Below are 19,927 nucleotides of genomic sequence, written 5' to 3'. Positions count from 1 at the left end.
CGGCCCGAGACCCTCTCCGCCCGCCGGACGCTCGGCCTCAGGAGGACTCCTCCTCCGACAGGTTGCGTGAAGCCGCTCCGGCGGCCGGAACGGGACGGAGGATGAAGGAAATAAGGTGGCCGCGCTTATTTCGACCGTTCCGCCGGCGGCGGCGAGGTCCGAAGAAGCCGGCCGTCAGGGTTCACTGTGGGTTGACCTTTATTTCAAGAGCAACTTAAAGACTAATCCAAACACAGCCATCATCAACACGGACGATACAAAATAAATATCCACCATCACTTTGTTCTTCACCAAATAGATAACAAATATGTGCAGCTCAATATTCCCATCATCGTATTGCAGTGTACTCAAAATAGTTTGTGGGAAATTATAGAAACAGAAGCACAACATAAATAAATAGGTTCAAAATTAGAAAATTATATAAAAACTTTCAGTTACAAAATATTTGCACTTAAAAAGATCCCAGTATTTTAAATAAATAATAAGATTTATAAAACAATTCATAGTTGATATCTTAAAATATTTCCTCTTGGCTTCACAATACAGAGGAAACGATCCCCGCCAGGGTTTCTTGGTCTCTTGGTCTGAAGTCTTCTCATGTAGCACATTGAAATTTCAAATCAAAGAAGGAAATAAATTAAAAACACGGGAGCAATAAATAGGTTGACACAAATCAAGAGAACAGACGTGAATAAATAAGTCGCTATTAAACCAGCATCGCAATGACTTAAATAGTTATACAGCAATAGTAAGAATGGACCTACAAACTATTGGCGCAGGAGCAACATCACTATGGTCATACCGACGACTATCAACATTATTGAGTGGAGATGGATATGTTCACTATCTACGTACATCTGCTCGGCCGCCCCGGCGGGCCGAGCCGCCCCGGCGAGCGCCCACGCCTCCAATTGTCATAAAAGCAACATGCAAACAGGGAAAAGAAAGAGAACCGATGACAACGTTCCAATGAGAAGCCGTTCCACGTGGTATCCAAAGGGGTCCGGAGAAAAGCGCCCTCACACCTCGATGCCCTTCACCGCCTGGTTGATGGACTCCAGCAGCGCGTGGTTCTCCGGGTTCTGGTAGCAGTCTTTGTTGGTGAACATGTGCGTGAGCGCGTCCACGTAGCTGTTGAAGTTCTGCTCCGACAGAGGCTCCTGCTGCACAGGGGTCAGAGGTCACAAGTTAGACGAGCCCCGACGCTCTCTAGAGGCCTTTACCGGTCCCGCATCGGCGGGAACGACCGGAAACGGAAAACCGTCGCCATTGAGAGGTGTCTCGTTTGGTACCGGACCGGCGCAGGATCCGCCCGATGTTCGGCCGTCTCTACAGTACAGCTGAGTGCAGTACGGCTGTGGGGCGAAGGAGAGGCCGCAGTCCTATTGGCCTGTTCCTGGACCTCCTTCTCCTTTGAAGGAGCACGGCGGCTTCGCGACATCTAGATCCTGATCCCGCGGGCTTCTGGTACCACTGGCGTCCATGTTCTCTAAGACGGTTTGATGGTATCGTTCAAATCGCCCGCGGACCCTCCTCTACAACATCAGAAAGATCAGCAGATTCCTCACGGAGGATAACGCAGATACTCATCCAGACTCTAGTCATCTCCGGTCTGGACCACTGCACCGCCCTCCTTGCCGGTGACCATCAGGCCTCTGGAGCTCCTTCAGAAAGCAGCAGCCCTCCTGGTGTTCAACCGTCCCAAATTCTCCCACACACTCCCCTTCTTATGTCCCTTCACCGGCTCCCGGCAGCCGCCAGCATCGAGTCCAAGACCCTCGTCTTGCGGCCGGTGAACGGGACGGCCCGTCTTCTCTCCAGGTTATGGTCCAGCCACACATCCCGACCCGTCCCTGACCCCGGGGAACCGTCCACCCCGTCACTCCGAGACCCCGGACGCCGATCCAACCGGTCTCGCCTCCTCTTGGTCTCGGCTCCTCGGCGGTGGAACGAACTCCCGACAAAGGTCAGAACGGCGGGTCGCTGCCCATCTTTCACCTTGAGCAGAAAACGTACCTCCTCTCCGAGCACTACCACACTAATACCCCACTAATCGCACTTAGCCCCCCCAAAAAAAGGATGTAATGAATGCATGTATGTGGTTCTGAGATGTTTTTTCCAAAACACGTCTGGTTTCACACAAGCAAACCTGCTGGGCTTTTGGGTCGGCAACTGTGAGGGAATGTTCTGGATCTGGTCCAGAGGGCGGAGCCGCTTGCCAGCATCAGGCCCTGTGGGAACCTCACCAGTGAAATCTTCTGGGAAATCGGGACCAACCCGGTGTTCCATCGTTGGATCGGAGAGGCTTTGGGAAAGTTTTAAAATCGAACAAACGCTGACGTCTAGATACTGGAATTTGGAAATGGAACGTCTGTCACTAATTCAGGGGTCGGACCGTTGGAACAAGTTCACCTCGCGACCCGGAAGCCCGAAACCGAGGAAACTGACAAGGCCAACCTTTTTACCGAGGAAGAGTCAGATGAGATGTTGTAGATGAACCCAGAAGGACCAGAGGGGACGTCCTCTGGCTCCTGGTGTTTGGACAAAGGACGGACGGACGGACGGACGGACGGACGGGGTGTCTCACCATGGTGGGCAGCCGGATGTTGGCCAGGCTCCGAATCAGGGCCTGACTCAGACCAGACAGCTCCAGGAACAAGGCCTCGTTCTTCTCCTCGATCTGCTTGTTCTCCTCCTCCATGCTCTTCAGGTTCTTCTCCATGGACGAGATCTATGGCGGAGACGGACACGCTCACTGTCCCACAACGCAAACAACACGCCGTCTGCGCACGTCCTCACTTATGAAACAGTCAACGTCATCGACCGTCTAATCTATCTGAAGAAGAAGGAGACTGACGATGACTCTTGGTCGTCTTCGCCTGGTAGACATCTGCTAGACATTGTAATGTGGGCGGGATCTGAGGAGTGACTTGGACAGATGTTACGGCACGGCGTTCAGGGGAGCAGAACATGCACGCTAACCTGAGTGTGCAGGTTCATCATGTCGGCCTCCATTTCCGAGTTGGACTCATTCAGCTCACTGATCTCCTTGTTGAGCTGCTTGATGTCCTCGTCGTTGTCCAGAACTGAACGGAGAAACACAGCGTCAGGACAACGCGCTCGCCGTCCGACCGGCACGGGTGCTTGTCGGGGAACATCGTGCAGACCCACCGTCGCTGGCCCTGAACTTGGCAGTGATGTACTCGTCTCCGGGGAACTTGGCCTTCTTCTTGTTGGCGGACGCTCTGGGACAACCTGACAGACTGGAAGGAGCAGCTGGTCAGAAGGTGACTAGAATCCGCTCTTCAGGCGGCGTCATTTCCGGCCGACGTGCCGGCGTTAGGTTTTCTGCCCGAGCTAAATCGGAGGCAGCGATAAAGCGACGTGAATCCCCTGGGGTAATTCCAAATATCTCCAAACCACCTTCAGGGTTTCAGGGAGGAACAACGGCCGAGAAGAATTGGTTCGGTGTTTTTGTGATGTTCGCCACGGTCAGTATCTCCGTTTCCCGGGAGTACGCTTAACATCGAGAGGAGTGAAGGAGGACCAAACCGACACCCACCGCCTGAACAACATGTTACTGGAGCCTTTCTAGACGCTCCGGGTCCGTCTCAAGTCTGGCCCGAACCCAGGGACTCTTTAACAATTTGGGATGATCGTAATTTCACCCCGGAGATTTGGCCAATCCGGTGCTGATTCTGGACTTGAGTCCAAACAACACGTCGGATAAAGCAGTTCTTGGTTGCCATGGACACAGATGTGGAACAGAGAAAATAAGTGGAGAAGAGCTGACTGACTGATAGCTGCGACGCTCGTTTAGCCTTTTCGATCCTATCGATCGAGCGGATGCTACGGCTCGCAATAGGCGCTGGCGGCGGTTCCAATGACCAGGGGAGGCTGGACTTCAGCTCCTCCCGGGGTCTTTGAACATCTCAATGGGTGTGAACGCCTGCCGCCGCCGCCGCCGGTCCGAAACAACCTCAGGCTCTTTGGAAAGCGTCTGATTCCTGAGGTCTTCTTGTCTCTGAGCTCACAGACGGTATCTGACACAGGTGAACTCCTGCTGGAGCTGCTCTGTTGTCAGACAACAGAAGACGTGAGGTCCTGGGGAAAACGGGGTCCCTTTCGGGCCGCCTGCTAACCTGCTAACCTGCTAACCTGCTAACCTGCTAACCGTGGTCATCTAGAAGCCGCGGCTCCGCTGGAGTTGGAGACGTTCCGCCTCACGGTGCCAGAGGATGGCCGGGCTCACGGGGAAGGGCTCCTCTCTGCCGCTCGGTCCAGGGACAGGGCGGCAGAGCGGCGTCCTCCCCGGGACCGAAGAGTCACGGCGCCCGGACACAAAGCCGAACGGGAACGCCGCTCTGACCGGGCGGTCGGATCACATGGGCGGAGTGCGTCGGCGTCCTCTGGAGACAGCAGGACGACAGACGCAGCCTCGGATCTGCTTCGCTCACAAGGGTCGGAACCCTCCGAGGCGACCGTTCCCCTCTCGGGACGACTCGAGCTGGTCCAGGACTTCTGACTCATTTTCTCTACTCCCACAAGTTGTCCATGAAGGGAACGTTGGTCGGTCATTTTCCAGGCGCTCTTTTCCAGGACGCGTGGGAACCCCGTTAGAGTGACTCTGCAGTCTTAGACATGAAGGGTACCTGCGGTGTGTCAGGAAACTGCCATTGGCATGACCAGAGCCATCGCAGCCTGGAGTCGGACACGTCGGGCCCTCGGTTTTGAATGCCTTCCAGGAGAAGGGGGTGCCGTTAAGATGGCCCTCCTTCTGTCTGCGTGCCGCCAACGGACAGCCATAGGCACTGCGGTGGGTGGCATACTTCCCACTGATGTGGCCCAGACTGTCACAGCCGGGGACGGGACACCTGGGGATAATCGGAGCAGAGATAGCATCTCATCTGTGGCCCCCTGATGACCCGGACGGGCTGCGAGGCGCTGGCTTCTCCTCGGCCTTACCTGAGAGAACCGCTAACCTCAGGAGAATAAGCTCGTCCGGCCATTCTGCTCCTTTTTGACTTCCGGCGACCGAGCGAAAGGAGCTCGGCCGAACCGGAGGCCGAGCTCCGCCTTCGGCGACCGTAACATTGCGACCGCGGGATCCGAGAGCCCGAAGGACACCGTTCGCTCGCCCGCCGCCGGACGCCCGACCTCCGGCGGCGGGCGGCCGAGGCCCCGACTCGTCCCTCCCGGCCCGTCCGTCCTCACCTCAGCAGCTCCGAGTCCTCCTTGTCGTCTTTGGTCGGAGTGGTTTTGACGCTGCCCTTCTTGGCTCGCGGGCACCCGGACAGACTGGCGGAGAGGAGACGGCAGACGGAGAGTGAGGCGAGGCCGAGGCCGGGCGGCGGGCGGGCGGGCGGAGAGCTGCCGCGCAAAGACCGGCAAATACCTTCTGTGAGAGGCGTAGTTTCCCGTGATGTGGCCCGATCCATCGCAACCCGGAGTCGGACACCTGAGGAGCAAAGACACATCCTCTCAGTCCGCCCGTCCGGACTCTCGGGCCGGGTCTGTCTTAATCTGGGTGATTTCTGAGGATTCTAAAGTGCCAGCTGTGTGTTGGAAGCATGGCGGGTCATAGCTGAGTGATAATGCTGGGCTTGAAAGACAGAAAAGAGCAGACATACTTCAGCTCGGCTGCATGGGCAGCCATGAGGGTCCGAAGGGATTTATCAGCGAGAGGACAGCCTGAAAGACTGGAAGATACAGAGGGGAGACAGAGTCAGAACACCGGGCTGCGACGGTGACGGGAGAGTGGGAGTGAGTGGGGAGGAGGGAGGGAGGTGACCGGAACCAGACCACCACAGAGCCAGGGCAAGGCTTGTCAGTGCGCACACACACACACACACACACACACACACACACACACACACACACACACACAAAGATGTGACACTGGGCTTTGAGCAGTCTGATTCGCTGACAGGTTTCCTGTTTCTTGAAAAAGGTCCGTGGACTCCAGAAACCGTCTCCAAGCCTGGGTTGGAACCCTCCGAGACAGGGTTCTGCTGTGACTCTAACAGTGTCAGAGGACAAAGGAGATCTACGCGTTTGGACAGAGGAGACAGAAGAACACACAGCCGGTCCCTGGATCACGATGACTACGTCTGGGACCGGACGACGCTCGGGTTCTGGACGATATCAGTCTGCACTACATCTGGACCCGGACTACATCTGGGTCTGAATGACATCCGTCCGGACTACATCTGCGTCTAGACTACATTTGGGTTCCAGAGCACACCGAGGTCCGCGGGACATCTGGGTCCGGAGTGCATCCGGGTCTGGGCTACGTCGGACGATTCCTGGGTGTAAAGTGAAGATCTGCGCACGGGGTTTTAAACGCCGCCACTCGGAGCGCATCGGAGACAATCAAAGGTGGAGGAGCCGGAGTTTAACTCCTAGTCCTCGGGCCGTCCTCGGTTTACGATTGTCCTCCACCTATGGCGTCGACATCTCCCATAAATCGATTCTGAAAATCTCGTTCCTTCATGCCGACGTACGGCTGCCGCAACACGAAAACAAATCTGGCGCAGGAATTGGCTGGCCGGCGGAGCGGAGGAACCGGGAGACGGTTCAGAGCCGCTGTGTTAACGCGGGTCGGCAGCATCGGTACTTATGTACGGTGCCGCGGGTCAGTTCCAACAGACGGCGGAAATCGCATCGCGTTGCGTCATAGGAACGGAAATTTGGTCGAGGACCTCATGTCATACTTTCGGGGCCACGGAACTTTGCGCTCTTGGTGTCCGAAGCTGAAACATGAACTCTGGAAGCAAACGGCGACAAGTCGACGTAAAGAACTCGACCCAATCAGAGGACGGTTGCAAACACGCCGTTGTCATTAAACTCCCTGCCGCCAACACGCAAATACTGACGGAAATGAACAGATGAGCCTCTGAAAATAACCAACCCACCGCCGTCCCAGAGCTGGTCACCGAGGGGCAAAAGCCCCCCGGCCGTCGGGACCACGGGCTTCTTTTACTCGCCCCGATTGGAGACGAGCACGGAGACGCCAATACCTCGGTTTGGTCAGTGAGGGCGGCATCGTGTGTTGCCACGGTGATCATCTGCCCGACGTTATCAGAACCTACAGTTAACTCTGGGTCGGCGGAAAACGGATCGACTGCTTGATCGAGACTTTCGACGCCACTCGGCAGCAGCAAGACTCCCGGCGTCCGTCTGTCTGTCAGACGGCGTCTGTCTGTCTGGACGGCGGCGGGTCAGATGTTCGGTGTGGACATCGGCGGATATTTCTCCGACACGGTCACGATCTCTCGCTGGACTTATGGAGACAATTGTGGAAATGGAACGGTCAGCTGTGAAACTTACCTCCGATGGGATGCATAGTTGCCGGTGATGTGTCCGCTGCCGTCGCAGCCCGGCGTGGGACATCTGAAGGCGAGACGCACACTCACAGGTCAGACAAGGCAGAACTTCCATGGGTTCTAAAGTCCCTCAAGGCGGCTCCTCTCCACGGCCGCCTTTGCAATACAGAACTTTTTGAGATCATCTTTCTCGGCGCGTGCGGGGGGGACGGCGGACCCCGGAGATATGGTTTGGTTTTTCCATCTGCTGGTGTGACTATGAGGGGAACTCGCGTCCGGTAAGCAGGACCTGGGGCGCCAGATCTGGGAGGTTCCCCGTAACGGATGCATCAAAGAGGAAGCGCGACTTCCCTCGGTGACGCACCGAGCAGCCGTGGCTCGGAGGCGTCAGAGGCCGGTGAGGACAACCAGCGACGGCCGTCCTCCGTGAGCTTCCCTCAAGCGGAGGCAGGACCGTGGGTTACCACTCTTCAGAGGTCCACGGAACACCTGGGGTTCCCACCAGTTAAACCCGGGGCAGCTGCTGCTTTCACCGGACAACCAGACCCTGTCTAGAATCATATTTGTGATCATGTTTACACTCAGCACGGATCCAAATGCACTGCGGACAGCAAAGTAGGAATTTCCCACGTCCCTGCACTACACTGTCGACACCCATCGACGCTCTGAATCTCTCTTGAAGGTTTAGCGCCTGCGGAGCCTTTGACCTCCGTGAACTCGAACTCTGTCTAATTTGAGGCGTCCTTGTTTGCTTCGTCTTCAGACGCTCCTACTTTGCCCGAGAACCTCTAGTCCTCTCCTGACTCGTGAGGGCCGGACATGCACGTGAACAATATTTGCATCTTCCGTTGTTTTTGGCCCCAGAGCTTTTCGCCGGCACATTACATCGATGACACGGTGACGCAGAAAGCGACGCGTAGAGGGTCGGACTTACACTAGAACCTCCTTTTTGCTGTCTTTAGGTTGAAACTTGACCTTGAAGCTGCTGGTGGTGACTTCACCGGGGTACTTCCTCTCTTCCTGGTTCTCCTGGTCGTCCTCCTCCCCGTCAGATGAAGAGTAGGACGGAGCCATGTACTCCACCTGAGAGAAGGCGAGAGCCTGTACGAAGGGGCGTCGCCCACCAGTCCGCCGGTCTGAGCGGGAGCGACTCCTACCTCGTCGTGGTCCTCTTCCTTCAGTCCGCTCGATTTGGTGAAGTCAAGTGGCCCCTCCCACTCTGCCTGAGCGTGGCCCTGAGATAACATGACCCCCATGTGTTGAGAAGATGAAGACGAGGAAGACGACGGCTCCGGGGACTGCATGCCCTCCCTCTTGCTCTTCTTCATGCTGAGGTCCAAGGTGCCGTTCTCGTCCACCTCGATGTCGGGCTCCTGAGGGTCGACAAACACGGGGTCAGGGCCGCCGGGGGACGAAAGCCGAAAGTCGGGTCTCCGGTCGAGGCCGGTCCGACGGTCCACCTGGGCGCAGGGTTCCCTGGACTTGGCGTTGAGGGTCTCCGGCCTCTCCCAGCAGCGGGTGGACAGGTTGAGGATGGCCGTCGCCGCCATGTGGGCCGCTTCGGCGTCTTGGCTGTAGTCGTACGTGCTGGAGGAGGAGGCGCTCTTGGAGAAGCTTCCGGGCACGCTGTGACTGGGTGAGGGGGCCTTGGGGAGGGGTTTGGCTGTGTGGAGGCAAAGGCACAGTCAACTCACCGGACCGGCGGCAAAGATCACGGAGGGCCCAGACGCATACGTGAGGACCTCCTGCACCGTTTCTAAGCGGCGGGCGGCGGCTACGGTGCTACGTCGCTACGTCGCTAGTTATCACGAGGGCGTGAACGATCTTTTGGGACTACAGGACGCGGCTAGGGAGAACTTTGTTCTCGGGAGCGGTGGCATGCCAAGCTAAAGGTTTTCCACCATTGAATACCTGAGAATAAGCTAACGCTAACGCGCGAGACACCAGACGGTACCATTTCACTATAAAGTCCATTGTAAGTTTGTCCAAAACGCAGAATCACAGGGGACACGTCCCCCCCGTGAGGCTCGGGGCGCTAGCTGAGATCCTACTCTGTGTGGGGGTCGCTCCTGAAATCATCATTATCATTACATTCACACGTCAGCGAGGCTAAAAGCAGAAGTCCAGATCTTACATTTGAAGGCTTTGGGTGACGTTTCAGCCGTGCTGGGTGTCTTTGGAATTAGCATGCGCTTTCCAAACACCTGGACATCAAAGCTTGCATAGTCGAAAGACACCTTGGAGTATTTCTCCAGCTCCTTGGCCAGGTTGGCTCGCGGTGTGGTGGTCACCGTGTTGGGCCTGTAGCTACCGTACTGGGGGATCTCCAGCTGTTTCACGAAGCACATGGGCCTACGGGGCACAGATTTGATCTCTGCAGCATCATGACAAGGGCTGTGTGACATGTTTCATATGGTGGGACTCACCTGAGCACTCTGTCAGAGTTAGACAAGGGTTCACTGGCCGAGGCCTGTAGGTGGGCTTGTTTATCCTGATTCTTGTTGAGTTTGGCAGCTGCAGCGATGGGGCAGCCAGACAGACTGGCAGGAGGGACAACGCCACAGGATTTGAAGAGATTACTGTCCGGAGACGTGACCTGAGCTCGGCTCGCTGTGTTCTGACCCCCCCAGCCGCCCCCCAGTGTTACACAATGTTTCTGGATTCTGTCATCTGACTATTCCTGAGAACCGAGGCCTTCTCCACCCCTTATCGCTAGCCCGGGTCTGCGCTGAGCTCCGCCGGATGTGGTTTCTATCTCAGCCGGTTTCCTGCCCTTTGCCCTCTGCTCTCTCTGAGGGTTGTAAAACACAATCAGGACATTCGGAGGAAAATGCATCTTTGCGTTCACAGTAAAAACAGCACGGAGCTCACAGAATCGACAAAGGCAAAACCCGGAGTCTTACTCCACCTCCGAGAGACGTCGAAGACTTTCTACGGAATAACCGCGGCTCCTACTGAGGCCTCGTTCTTTGTCTTCTGATCTCCACCACGGTCACACTGATCCACGCCAGGCGATTGCAGAGCAGCAGCTCCGCCTCTCCGACCAGGCGACCCTGAGCGTCAGCGGCAGGAGACACAGCCGACCCTGGATCCGGGGTACCTCTAGGAGTTATTCTAGAAGCCGGATCCACAGACCCCAAAACTAGGTGGATCTTAGAAGGGAAGCGTGTCACCGGCCAGAAGGCCGGAGGCGCTACGAGAATTCAAATGTCTCACTATGTTGTGCTGACAACTCTTATCTCTGACCGGGTGACCGAGGCTCACAGCGGCCGCAGTCGTCCCCGCTCAAACCCGGGCGTCAGGGGCGTTCTTGGTCCTGCTCGGGGTGGGAAAGGCCTGCTAGACGGACAATCTGAAGCTAACTCATGACAGCTGAGCCCGGAGTCCGGAGGCCAGCGGGGCGCCCCGGCTGCTCCCCAAGATCTGGAGACTTCTGGAAGCGGCCGCTCGGAGCGCCGCTTACTAATCAGCGTTAAATCCCTGTGATCAATAGCGCTTTAGCTATGGCTGTCTGGTCCGAATTAGTGTGTGTGTGTGTGTGTGTGTGTGTGTGTGTGTGTGTGCCATTTATTAACCTGCGGTGCGTGTTGCGGTTACTGTTGACATGGCCTTGGCCTGTGCAGCCGGGAGTCGGACACTTTAAGACGTTCTCGTGCATGGCCAGGACTGGAGACATGCAGCAAACACACACACACACACACACACACACACACACACACACACTCAGTCTGTTGAGTCACAGTGCTTCTACTGCTAGTACAACACAAACAGGAGTGGCAATAAAAATCTGCAGCATGAATCAGTACAGTAGCTGGTGGTTGTGAGGTGTCCTGGTCTCTGGTGGGGTGAAAGGTCATGTCTACTCACTCTCTGGTGGGATTCTGTCCTTGTGAGGACACCCAGACAGACTGCGGTGGTGAGGGTAAAGCCCGGTCACATGACCTGTCCCATCACAGCCTGGAGTTGGACATTTCACTTCTTTCTTCTCTGCTCAAAAGAACGTGTGATTTAGATGGTGGCAGCCAGGAGGTGAAATCACAGCAGTTTCTATGAATATCAACGATCAGATGCAGGATGACCACAACTGATTATCCGGTGACGGAGTTCTGATTCGGGTTCTACGGGCCACCGGCCGAGAATGGACTTCATAGTGAGGTAGGAGCCATCTTGTCTGGAGACGCTCGGCGATGGACACGCATTTTAGTCTCGCTAAACCCGCAGATGTTCTTTGGCATGTTTACTGTCTGCTGTCGAACGGGCCGACGGAGAGGCGCCGGCTTATCACTAGCGGGTTAACCGAAAACAAACGTGCACCCTCGCGCCGGACTAACGACCGGTCAAATCTACATTTCGTCAGCGACGCGAAGTCAATACTTGAAGCCGAGACAACGGCCTGAGAACATTGCGCCCGTCGTCAGAACCCATCTGATCTTTCTCCTGACGGATCAGAAGCTTCACGCAGGGTTGTGTCATTGGATTCAATGTGAAGTCACAGGTGTGATGGACTAACATGAGCCTGATGGCCCGCTGAGCCGCCCATCTCCAGCGCGAGCCAAAGAAGAGCCCACATGAGTGAGCCCGAAAGCTGCGGAGGCACCGATGCTCACCGAAGCTACGAGTCCGGCGTGAAAATGATGGGACGCCCGGGTCCTCGCTCATCATGAAGACGGCTCTTGTTCAGATGAGCAAACAAGAGTGTGCGTCCTCTGGCGGACGGAAGGAGTTCAGGCAGATAAACTGCCGAGGTCCAAGTCGACGAACACTTTTTCCTGGACGGTTGAGACGAAGCGCAGAGGCTTCGGAGGGCCTCAGGAACAAAGACGATCAAAGTGAGACCGCGGACTTCTGGAGAACCGCGACCACCGGGCGCCGACTTCACGAAAGAGGTGAAAGTGCTCGAACCGAATGCTCGGCCGACAGCCGCCGGTCCCATCGTCTGATTCCGGGACGGAACCCGAACCCACGCCGAAGGACGAATCTTCAGCACTGGAGGGCCTGCGCCGCTCACCTGGTGAAAATACCCCCCGAGGACGGAGAAGGTGCCACAGGACAAAAGCCGTCCCCGGGGTTTGGCAGCATCGGACACCTGACGGTCGTGTCACGAAGCGGTCACAAAATGAGGATACAAAGATACACGAGCTGGCGAGGAGGCGAGCGCCAGAGCTCTCTGGTGAACACCAGCATCTGCACACCAAAGCTGCAGGAAGGGAATCATCCGGGAGCCGGACCTGATCCTGGAGAAGTATCTATAGGGCTTCGGTCTCAAGGACCTGAAGTTTGGGATCCCAAAATGTGTTTGAGCAGCTCAGAGAAGTGAGAGTGGGTGGACTCCTCAAAACTGGACCTCATACCGGACCAGAGCCTGGAGCACGGCTGCTGAAGTGTCAGAACTTCAAGGAGGAACCAATCACATCGGCTGCGCTTCTTTGGAGGCAGCAGACGTTTCGGTCAATGGACACGACATGAAGACCAAAGGTCCAGGAACATTCTGGACAAACGTCATGTCTGGCAGAAGCTTCGTTCGACTGCCACAGCAAGGTAAGAGCTTCTTTGCTGTGCTCGTCCGCTGACGTAAAGGAAGCGATGTAGCCAGCAGGAGGTCCGAGGTCCGAGGTCCGAAGTCCGAGGTCCGAGGTCCGAGGTGGCTACAGCAGGACCGGGATTCATTAGGGAGAATCTCCGGCTTCAGAGCTGCGGTCCAACTTCGCCGACAAGGAGCAAGAGAACACTTATCTCATGGGAATGGACGTTGTGTTTTGCCGCTCGCGGAACGAGGGACGGGACTTACCCGACCGAGGAGCAAGAAAACGAACAAGTCGTGTTCCACAAAGCTCCTTCAGATCCTTCACGCTGCCAGGGAGGACCTGGGCTGAGGTTTGCCGCCTCACCTCGGTGGTCTTTGTGTCCTGTGCTGTTTGCCGGACTTCAGAGCGACACGACACAAGCGCATGTTTTACGAAAGGGTTAACCGTGCGGAGCAGCCACCGAGACAATGTCCTCCATGTGGTCTGAGAACGGAGGTCTGGGGCCGGAATGGACCTCTTCTCCTCTCCGCTATCCTGATTACAATCTACAGGATGTGGCCCACAGATGCAGCAGGAGAAGCGGAGCCTACCTTTGTTGCTCTGAGAGGAGCGGTGGGCAGAAGAGCTCTCGCAGCTCTTGCTGGAACCACTGTAGGGCTGGTAGTCTGGAGAACTCCTGGCATCTTCTCCCTCCTTCACCTCCTCAGCCTTCAGAGCGATGGCCTGCTCCAGCAGGCCCAGGTTGCCTCGTGTCATGTCCCAGTTCTCTGAGTCATCTGTGATTCCTGAGCCCTCGGAGGCACGATCCTCCTCCTCCTCTTCCTCCTCCTCCTCCTCCTCCTCCTCCTCCTCTTCCTCCTCCTCCTCCTCCTCCTCCTCTTCCTCCTCCTCTTCCTCCTCATCTTCCTCCTCAGAGCGAACCTCAATCACCATAGTAGTTGGCGAGGCTTTACTGGAGTTTTGGTCTTCCTCCTCCTCCTCCTCCTCCTCTTCCTCCTCCCCTTCCTCCTCCACCACCACCTCCCCTGCTTCCTTCCCCTGCCTCTCTTCATCTTCACCTTCTCTCTCATCTTGTTCTTCAAAGTCCTCCTCCTCCTCCTCTTCCTCCTCCTCCTCCTCCTCCTCCTCCTCAGTGAAGGGGGTGCTGACCTTCTCCTCCCTGAGGGACACCTCTGCATCAGACTCCTGAGTGCGAGGACTCAAAGAGTAGGGGGTGTCGGCTGCTTGGTGGACCCTCTCCCCAGCTTCCTCCTCCTCTTCCTCCTCCTCCTCCTCCTCCTCCTCCTCCTCTTCGTCCAACTGCCCCCCCTTATTGTCAAATTGTTGCGGGGACTGCTTGGCCTGGTGCTTGTACTCCCCGGTGGAGTACTGGTGATCCGAGTTCTCCTGGCTCATCACCTGTCTCTCCGCAGCGTTCTCCTGCACCTTGATCTGGTCTTCCCCCTCGTCCTCCTTCTTCTCCCCTTCCTCTTTATTTGCCACTTTGGGCCCGATCCTCTCCTGAATCTGCTCTTCATCCTGATGCGGAGGCTGGTCATCGGCCGGCGGCTCTTTGTTCTGCGCATCCTCTTGCCGAGGCTCCTCTCCGAGTTCTACTTCGGCCGGCCGCCTTTCCTTCTTCGCAGCCGCGGCCGGTGGACGGCCGGCCGTCTCGGCCGCCTCGGCGTGTCCTGGTGTTTCCGGGGACGAGGCTGCTGTAGATTCAGAGGACACGTGGCCGTCATGGTGGGAATCATACGGTAGAACAGCCGGAGAATAACGGGACACATGCAGGGGACACTCCCAAGGACACAGCACCGACACATCTGCCTTCCCATCTGTCCGCCTGCCTTCAGAAGAGGAACCGGAGGCACCTCTCCATCAGGAAGCCACCGCCTTCGCTTGTAAACATGAAAAGATCTTAGCGTGGCACCGGATGGTAGCGCGGCGATCTAAAGCGGGCTCCTACGAGGGCCGAGGACCGAGGAGTCCTCAATTTAAACTTCACATCGGTAGATGTTTCTCGGCCGAAAGACCACTTGGAAAAGGATCGCCAGCAACACAAAGATCTACCAGTGCCTTGAAGGCAAAGATGGGCTCAGTGACCAGAGAAGGACCAGATGGTTCTGCACTGCACTGCAGCTTTATGATCAGAGGTCTTCTAAATGAATGTGCATGTGTGTGTGTGTGTGTGTGTGTGTGTGTGTGTGTGTGTGGAGGCGCTCCAGGCTGGAGATGCTGCTCTCACTGACTTGTTCCGGACTCTGGTCTGCTCATTGGTAAGTCCTTCCTCTCCATGAGCTCCTCTTCCTCCCCCTCGTCCTCCTTGTGCTCGTCCTCTCGGGCTGCGTCGCTGTCGCCGCTGAGAGTTTCATCTGTGACGGCTTTGACCGGCTGACTCTTCTTCTTGGAGCTGGACTGGTTCTCCTCTGCCTCGGCCTCCTCCAGCTTCCTCTTCTTCACGATGGGACATCCCAAGGCGCTGCGGGGAGAAAAGCGCGGACAACGGTTCCGAGGAGCGGTCAGAGAGTTCTCACCGTCTGCCGAGGCCCGTCCACGTCAGCTAAACTGTTTGTTTCTCACGACATGACGCTAAACCACACATTAGCCGGAGCGTCTGCGTTCACGGACCATCCGGAGGCGACAAACTCGAACCTGCCGCTGAGCAAAATCACATCAGATGCTTCGCAGAATCGTCCGAATGTAAAGACGTATCTGTTGCAATGCTCGACAGCGAAGATTCATTCGGAGGCCGTGTTTCTCGGCCCCATGAATGCAGCGTGGACCTCGGCAGCCCCGCCTCCCCTGGCTCCTGGAGACCAGTCCGGATCTTGTTACAAGCGGTAAGAGCGGAAGCCCAGAGGAGCTCCTACCTCCTGTGCCGAGAGTATCTCCCGCTGATGTGGCCCTTGCCGTCGCAGCCGGGGGTGGGGCAGGTGCTGGGGACACAGCGAGGTAAACGTCAGCCGCCGTCCGTCCGTCCGTCCGTCGGGCTCCGTCTGCAGCCGCGACCACTCACCTCAAGTCCGGCTTCATCTCCTGCCCCGCAAAGTCTGAGAAGAGCAGGAGGACAGTCGTTCCATGAATGGCGAGGACGCTTTACGTTCTCAGCGTCATGTCTCCACAGTTTGGATCTTCAAGGTCACTTTCTCATCATTCTTAGATCATCCTCTGGTGAGGGGATCTACTTGTTGTCACTGACGGGTCATCTGCCATCAGCTCATTCGTTTTGATAGCAAGTGTGTGTGTGTGTGTGTGTGTGTGTGTATGTGTTTACTGACCCCGGATGCCTTTAGAGCGGGTGCGTGTCCTCGTCTCTGTTGTGTCTTGGCTCATCTAAATGACAATGACAAAGCAGGTTAGGACAGACAGATGGACATGCAGACGGACGGACAGACAACTGTACTGTATGTACGTTGATGCTGAGGCTGCTGAGGTGCTTCTGGTCACTGGCTTAGGGTTTGGCCTTCACGCTCATCTTCTGTGGGATGAAACACAAAGGACACAATAGGCAGCTGTGAGCTCGAGACCACAGAAGATCCTCCTCCTGGTGAGAGGAGAGGAAAGAAGGAGATCATGACCACCGGCAGGTTTATTTTTATGGTTGTGTCCAAGTTTATTTGACCAGGAGGGCCTGGCTTTTAGCTGTGCTTGATCACCTCCAGGGCTAGAACATTATACTAGAACATTAGAAACAAAACCAGAGCGCGAGGAGCACGTATTGTTTGTCTGTGGAGATCTAAAGTTCTGCGCCCGACGCTGGACGTTGACCCTGCTGACACTGATGTCGCGTGGACCTGCGGGCGATGTCAGTAGATGCGGAGATGATTTTAGAAGGAGCCGGTTGCTCACACAGCCGAGAATGAGGGTCTTGAGAAGGTTCACTGAGGTGGTCAGCATGAGTCACCAACATCAGCATCATCTGCCCAGGTCTCCATCAAATGGTTTGGATCGAACCTGCTTTGAACCAAATACCGCCTTCTACCCACCCTGGTGTTCATGTGGGAGAGGAGACACGTTAAACTGAGATGATTCAAATAAAAGTTATTGATCTGTGACTGAAACGATCAGCTGATCGATTATCTCCCTCTTTCTCCTCCTCTTCTGTCCACTGAAGACGGATGGCAGGAACGTGGACCTGTGGACGGGTGACAGGTGACAGGAACCAGACATAGAAGATGTTGATGGTGAGGTCCACTGTCACTGAGTGTGTCTCTGTGGTTCCCGGTTCTAACAGGACCCGGTTCTCGGTCCATCCGGATCGGCAAGTTGAATCTTTAAACCAAACTCAAACAAACTCATTAATGGATCTTGTTATAGCTTTAAACTTTAAAGCTCCAAAAGGACCCATTTTAACGGTGTGTGTGTGTGTGTGTGTGTGTGTGTGTGTGTGTGTGTGTGTGTGTGTGTGTGAGGGGTGGGGGGCTTAGCATGTCTAACACCCATGAGATGTACAGGACCCATCGCCATCGGTGGTCGGTTGTGCTCCAGAAGGACCGGCACCAGGAGGTCCTGTCCAGAGGGACCGGTCCTCCGCGGCTCTCCTCCCCGGACCTCCGCTGACGTCCCTCCCCACATACCGACAGTCCGCCCGGTATGTCCGGTGTGTCGGTATGAGGATCCGGGCCTAGAGACGACCCGACGGGCCTCATCTGCTCTCCCGGTCCCGGCTGCGAGGCGTTCCGGCCCCGCCTTGGCGCTCCGACGGGTCGCCGGGGGGGCGACCGGCCCTCCCGGCGGGGAGCAGCGCCGCGGCCGCGGCGGCCGCCGACGAGCTCCGACCGCCGGCCCGACAAGACAAAGGCCTTCGACCGGCGGAAACACGAATCTCCGCCGGTACCGTCGGCCGGACGGAACGCGACGGAACACGACGGACCCGACGGAACCCCGCAGAACCCCGCAGAACCCCGCGGAGCCCCGCGGAGCCCCGCCGCCGGCCTCGGAGCGCGGCCTCCGCGAGATGACGGCTGAGCCCGGTCTTTGTCAGGGGGATAAAGCCTTACCTCCGCCCGGCCTACTGGCTCCCCCTCCCCCTCCGAGCGAACATCTCCGCCCGCCACCGGGACTCTCGGCCGACCCGCTCCTCCGGTGCGCCGTCCGCAGCTCCGCACAGCGCCGGTCCAACACCCCGCCGCCGACGACCCCCGCGGCCCGACGGTTCAGCACCCCGGACAGAGGCTCCGGGCTCCGGCACCATGGACAGAGGCCCCGCTGCAGCGCCCTCTAGCGGCGCAGAGCGGCACTGCGGCCGGCCGGAGGGAGGGGGAGGGGCGGGGTGGGGGGATGGGGGATGGGGGGTGGAGGGGTGGAGGGGCTTCTCACGTTCATCTCATCACATCTGACACCAACTTCCAACCTTCTGCACACGAACTAACACTGCTAACCGTCAGCCTGACCCACATACTAGTCACAAGATACTCATGTTAACCATCTGCCAGGCACACTATAGTATATATATATATACATTTCGTCTAGTAACTATACACACTTACAATGACAAAAGACAGCAGGCAGAACTAGAGGTTGCAGAGATGAAGATGTTGAGGTTCTCTTTGGGAGTGACCAGGATGGAGAGGATCAGGAATGAGTCTATCAGAGGAACAGCACATGTTAGATGTTTTGGAGAGAAGGTCAGAGATGGTTGGGTCATGGACAGAGGAGGGATAGAGAATATATTGGTAGATGGATGCTGGAATTGGAGGTCTAGAGGAAGACAGAGAAGATCAATGGAAGTAGTGAGAGAAGATATGAAGGCAGTTGGTGTGAGAGAGGAGGGTCCAGAGAATAGGATCAGAGGTGATCAGGAGTTGTGGAGCACAGCTCCAAGTCCTCTACCAGATGACCAGCGCGCCGCCACCAGACCCAGGATGGACTTGAACGTTGACACAAACCTGCCCGGATTAAGCTTCTCCATGCCGCCTGTGTCGGTGTCTTCATGAGGGCCGGTGTCGTGCTCGTGCCGGTCTGATGCCGTCCATGTGACATCCATGCCATTCAGCACGCCGCAGCCCAAAGGCGGCCGGGACACGACTCAGGACCGAAGCTCCAATGAGAGGAGCATCTACTCAGGATCAGCTGCTCATCTAACAGGAGGAGGTTCTCTCAGCTCCCATTCTCTTTCCCCAGCCCAGGTAGGAGGAGGCACCTGGGTGTTGGCTGTGTGTGTGTGTGTGTGTGTGTGTGTGTGTGTGTATGTGTGTGTGTGTGTGTGTGTGTGAGGAGGGGGGGCTGAGAAGAAGATGGCTGATGCAGAGATCCTACCTCCATACGGCCTCTGTGATGGAAGGTACCATTGCAGAGGGGGGGAGCGATCCACACAGAACAGGAGGACAAAGGGGGAGCAAAAAGAGGGGGCGCGTGCGTGTGTGTGTGTGTGTGTGTGTGTGTGTGTGTGTGTCAGATCAAGCCAACCATTGCAGTCGTCCATCCTGTTTGTCACTGTAACCCCAACAGGAAGTGATGGGTCTGAAACTCCTATTTCAATTGACTGGACCCAAAACAAATGAACCTCTGAGGTTCTGCTCCAACACCTCCAAGGCTCCATGGATGTCTGCGCAGAAACCAACGGTCGAGGCAAGCGTCCGTGTTGATGGGTTCGGGTTACGACCGAGAGGCCGAGCGGTGAGGGGTGGCCTGAAGGTCGAGGAAATGTGGGACCAGAAAGAGCAGTTTGACACAGGAGACACTCAGAAGATTGACAAGTAAGGAATCTTTATTCAGATGTACGGTAAAATCCCAAAGTGCTTCACAAAACAGTCCAGGGAGTCCACGAACTTAAAGCCTGTCTGAAAAGGAGTTTATAAAGACATCACCAGGGGGTGCGTTCCTCCAGCGCGTGGCTGCTGCGTCAGAAGAAGAATCCAACTCTCCAGTGACACGCAAATCATCATCGAGAGCTTTGTTTACATCTGCAACACCAATAACATGGCGCCTCACCTTAGCCTCGGACCTTAAAACACTCTTGCCGTGACATCGACGATGTCGATGCAATCACGTCGAGTGTTTGGAAACGTGTTCAGGTCGCTCCACTTCAAGCGCCGCTCAGGCCAAACCAGCAGAACTGAGAAGAAGCGATGGAGACCAAAGTGTGTTGTGATT

At 56.3% G+C, this 19,927-nt stretch overlaps 1 protein-coding gene across 5 annotated transcripts; it reads right to left on the bottom strand.

The window, feature by feature from the left end:
• Nucleotides 1-180: 180 nt before the first annotated feature.
• Nucleotides 181-18,066, bottom strand: LOC147226759 (myelin transcription factor 1-like). Of its 5 annotated transcripts, none has more exons than XM_086159480.1 (23): nt 17,833-18,066; nt 16,245-16,310; nt 16,111-16,165; nt 15,849-15,882; nt 15,703-15,768; nt 15,082-15,311; nt 13,441-14,544; nt 11,193-11,312; nt 10,901-10,991; nt 9,752-9,865; nt 9,460-9,677; nt 8,786-8,988; nt 8,483-8,698; nt 8,260-8,408; nt 7,330-7,392; nt 5,631-5,699; nt 5,396-5,458; nt 5,215-5,298; nt 4,653-4,874; nt 3,172-3,263; nt 2,983-3,086; nt 2,588-2,731; nt 181-1,163 (listed from the first exon to the last, which is right to left on the bottom strand). In XM_086159480.1, the coding sequence occupies exons 3-23, from the start codon at nt 16,163-16,165 to the stop codon at nt 1,020-1,022; spliced, it is 3,585 nt and encodes a 1,194-aa protein (XP_086015606.1). In that variant the 5' UTR covers nt 16,245-16,310; nt 17,833-18,066; the 3' UTR covers nt 181-1,019. The 5 variants fall into 5 exon arrangements, with proteins under 5 accessions (XP_086015606.1, XP_086015608.1, XP_086015607.1 ...); XM_086159482.1 differs by having other exon boundaries at nt 181-1,160; XM_086159481.1 differs by having other exon boundaries at nt 13,441-14,541.
• Between the last annotated feature and the right edge of the window lie 1,861 nt (nt 18,067-19,927).

The sequence above is a fragment of the Fistularia commersonii genome, chromosome 14 (genome assembly GCF_037954325.1).
Source record: "Fistularia commersonii isolate RoL2024-O1a breed Wild chromosome 14, RoL_Fcom_v1.0, whole genome shotgun sequence".
Taxonomy (NCBI): Eukaryota; Metazoa; Chordata; class Actinopteri; order Syngnathiformes; family Fistulariidae; genus Fistularia; species Fistularia commersonii.
This window is presented reverse-complemented; position numbering and strand designations above follow the sequence as displayed.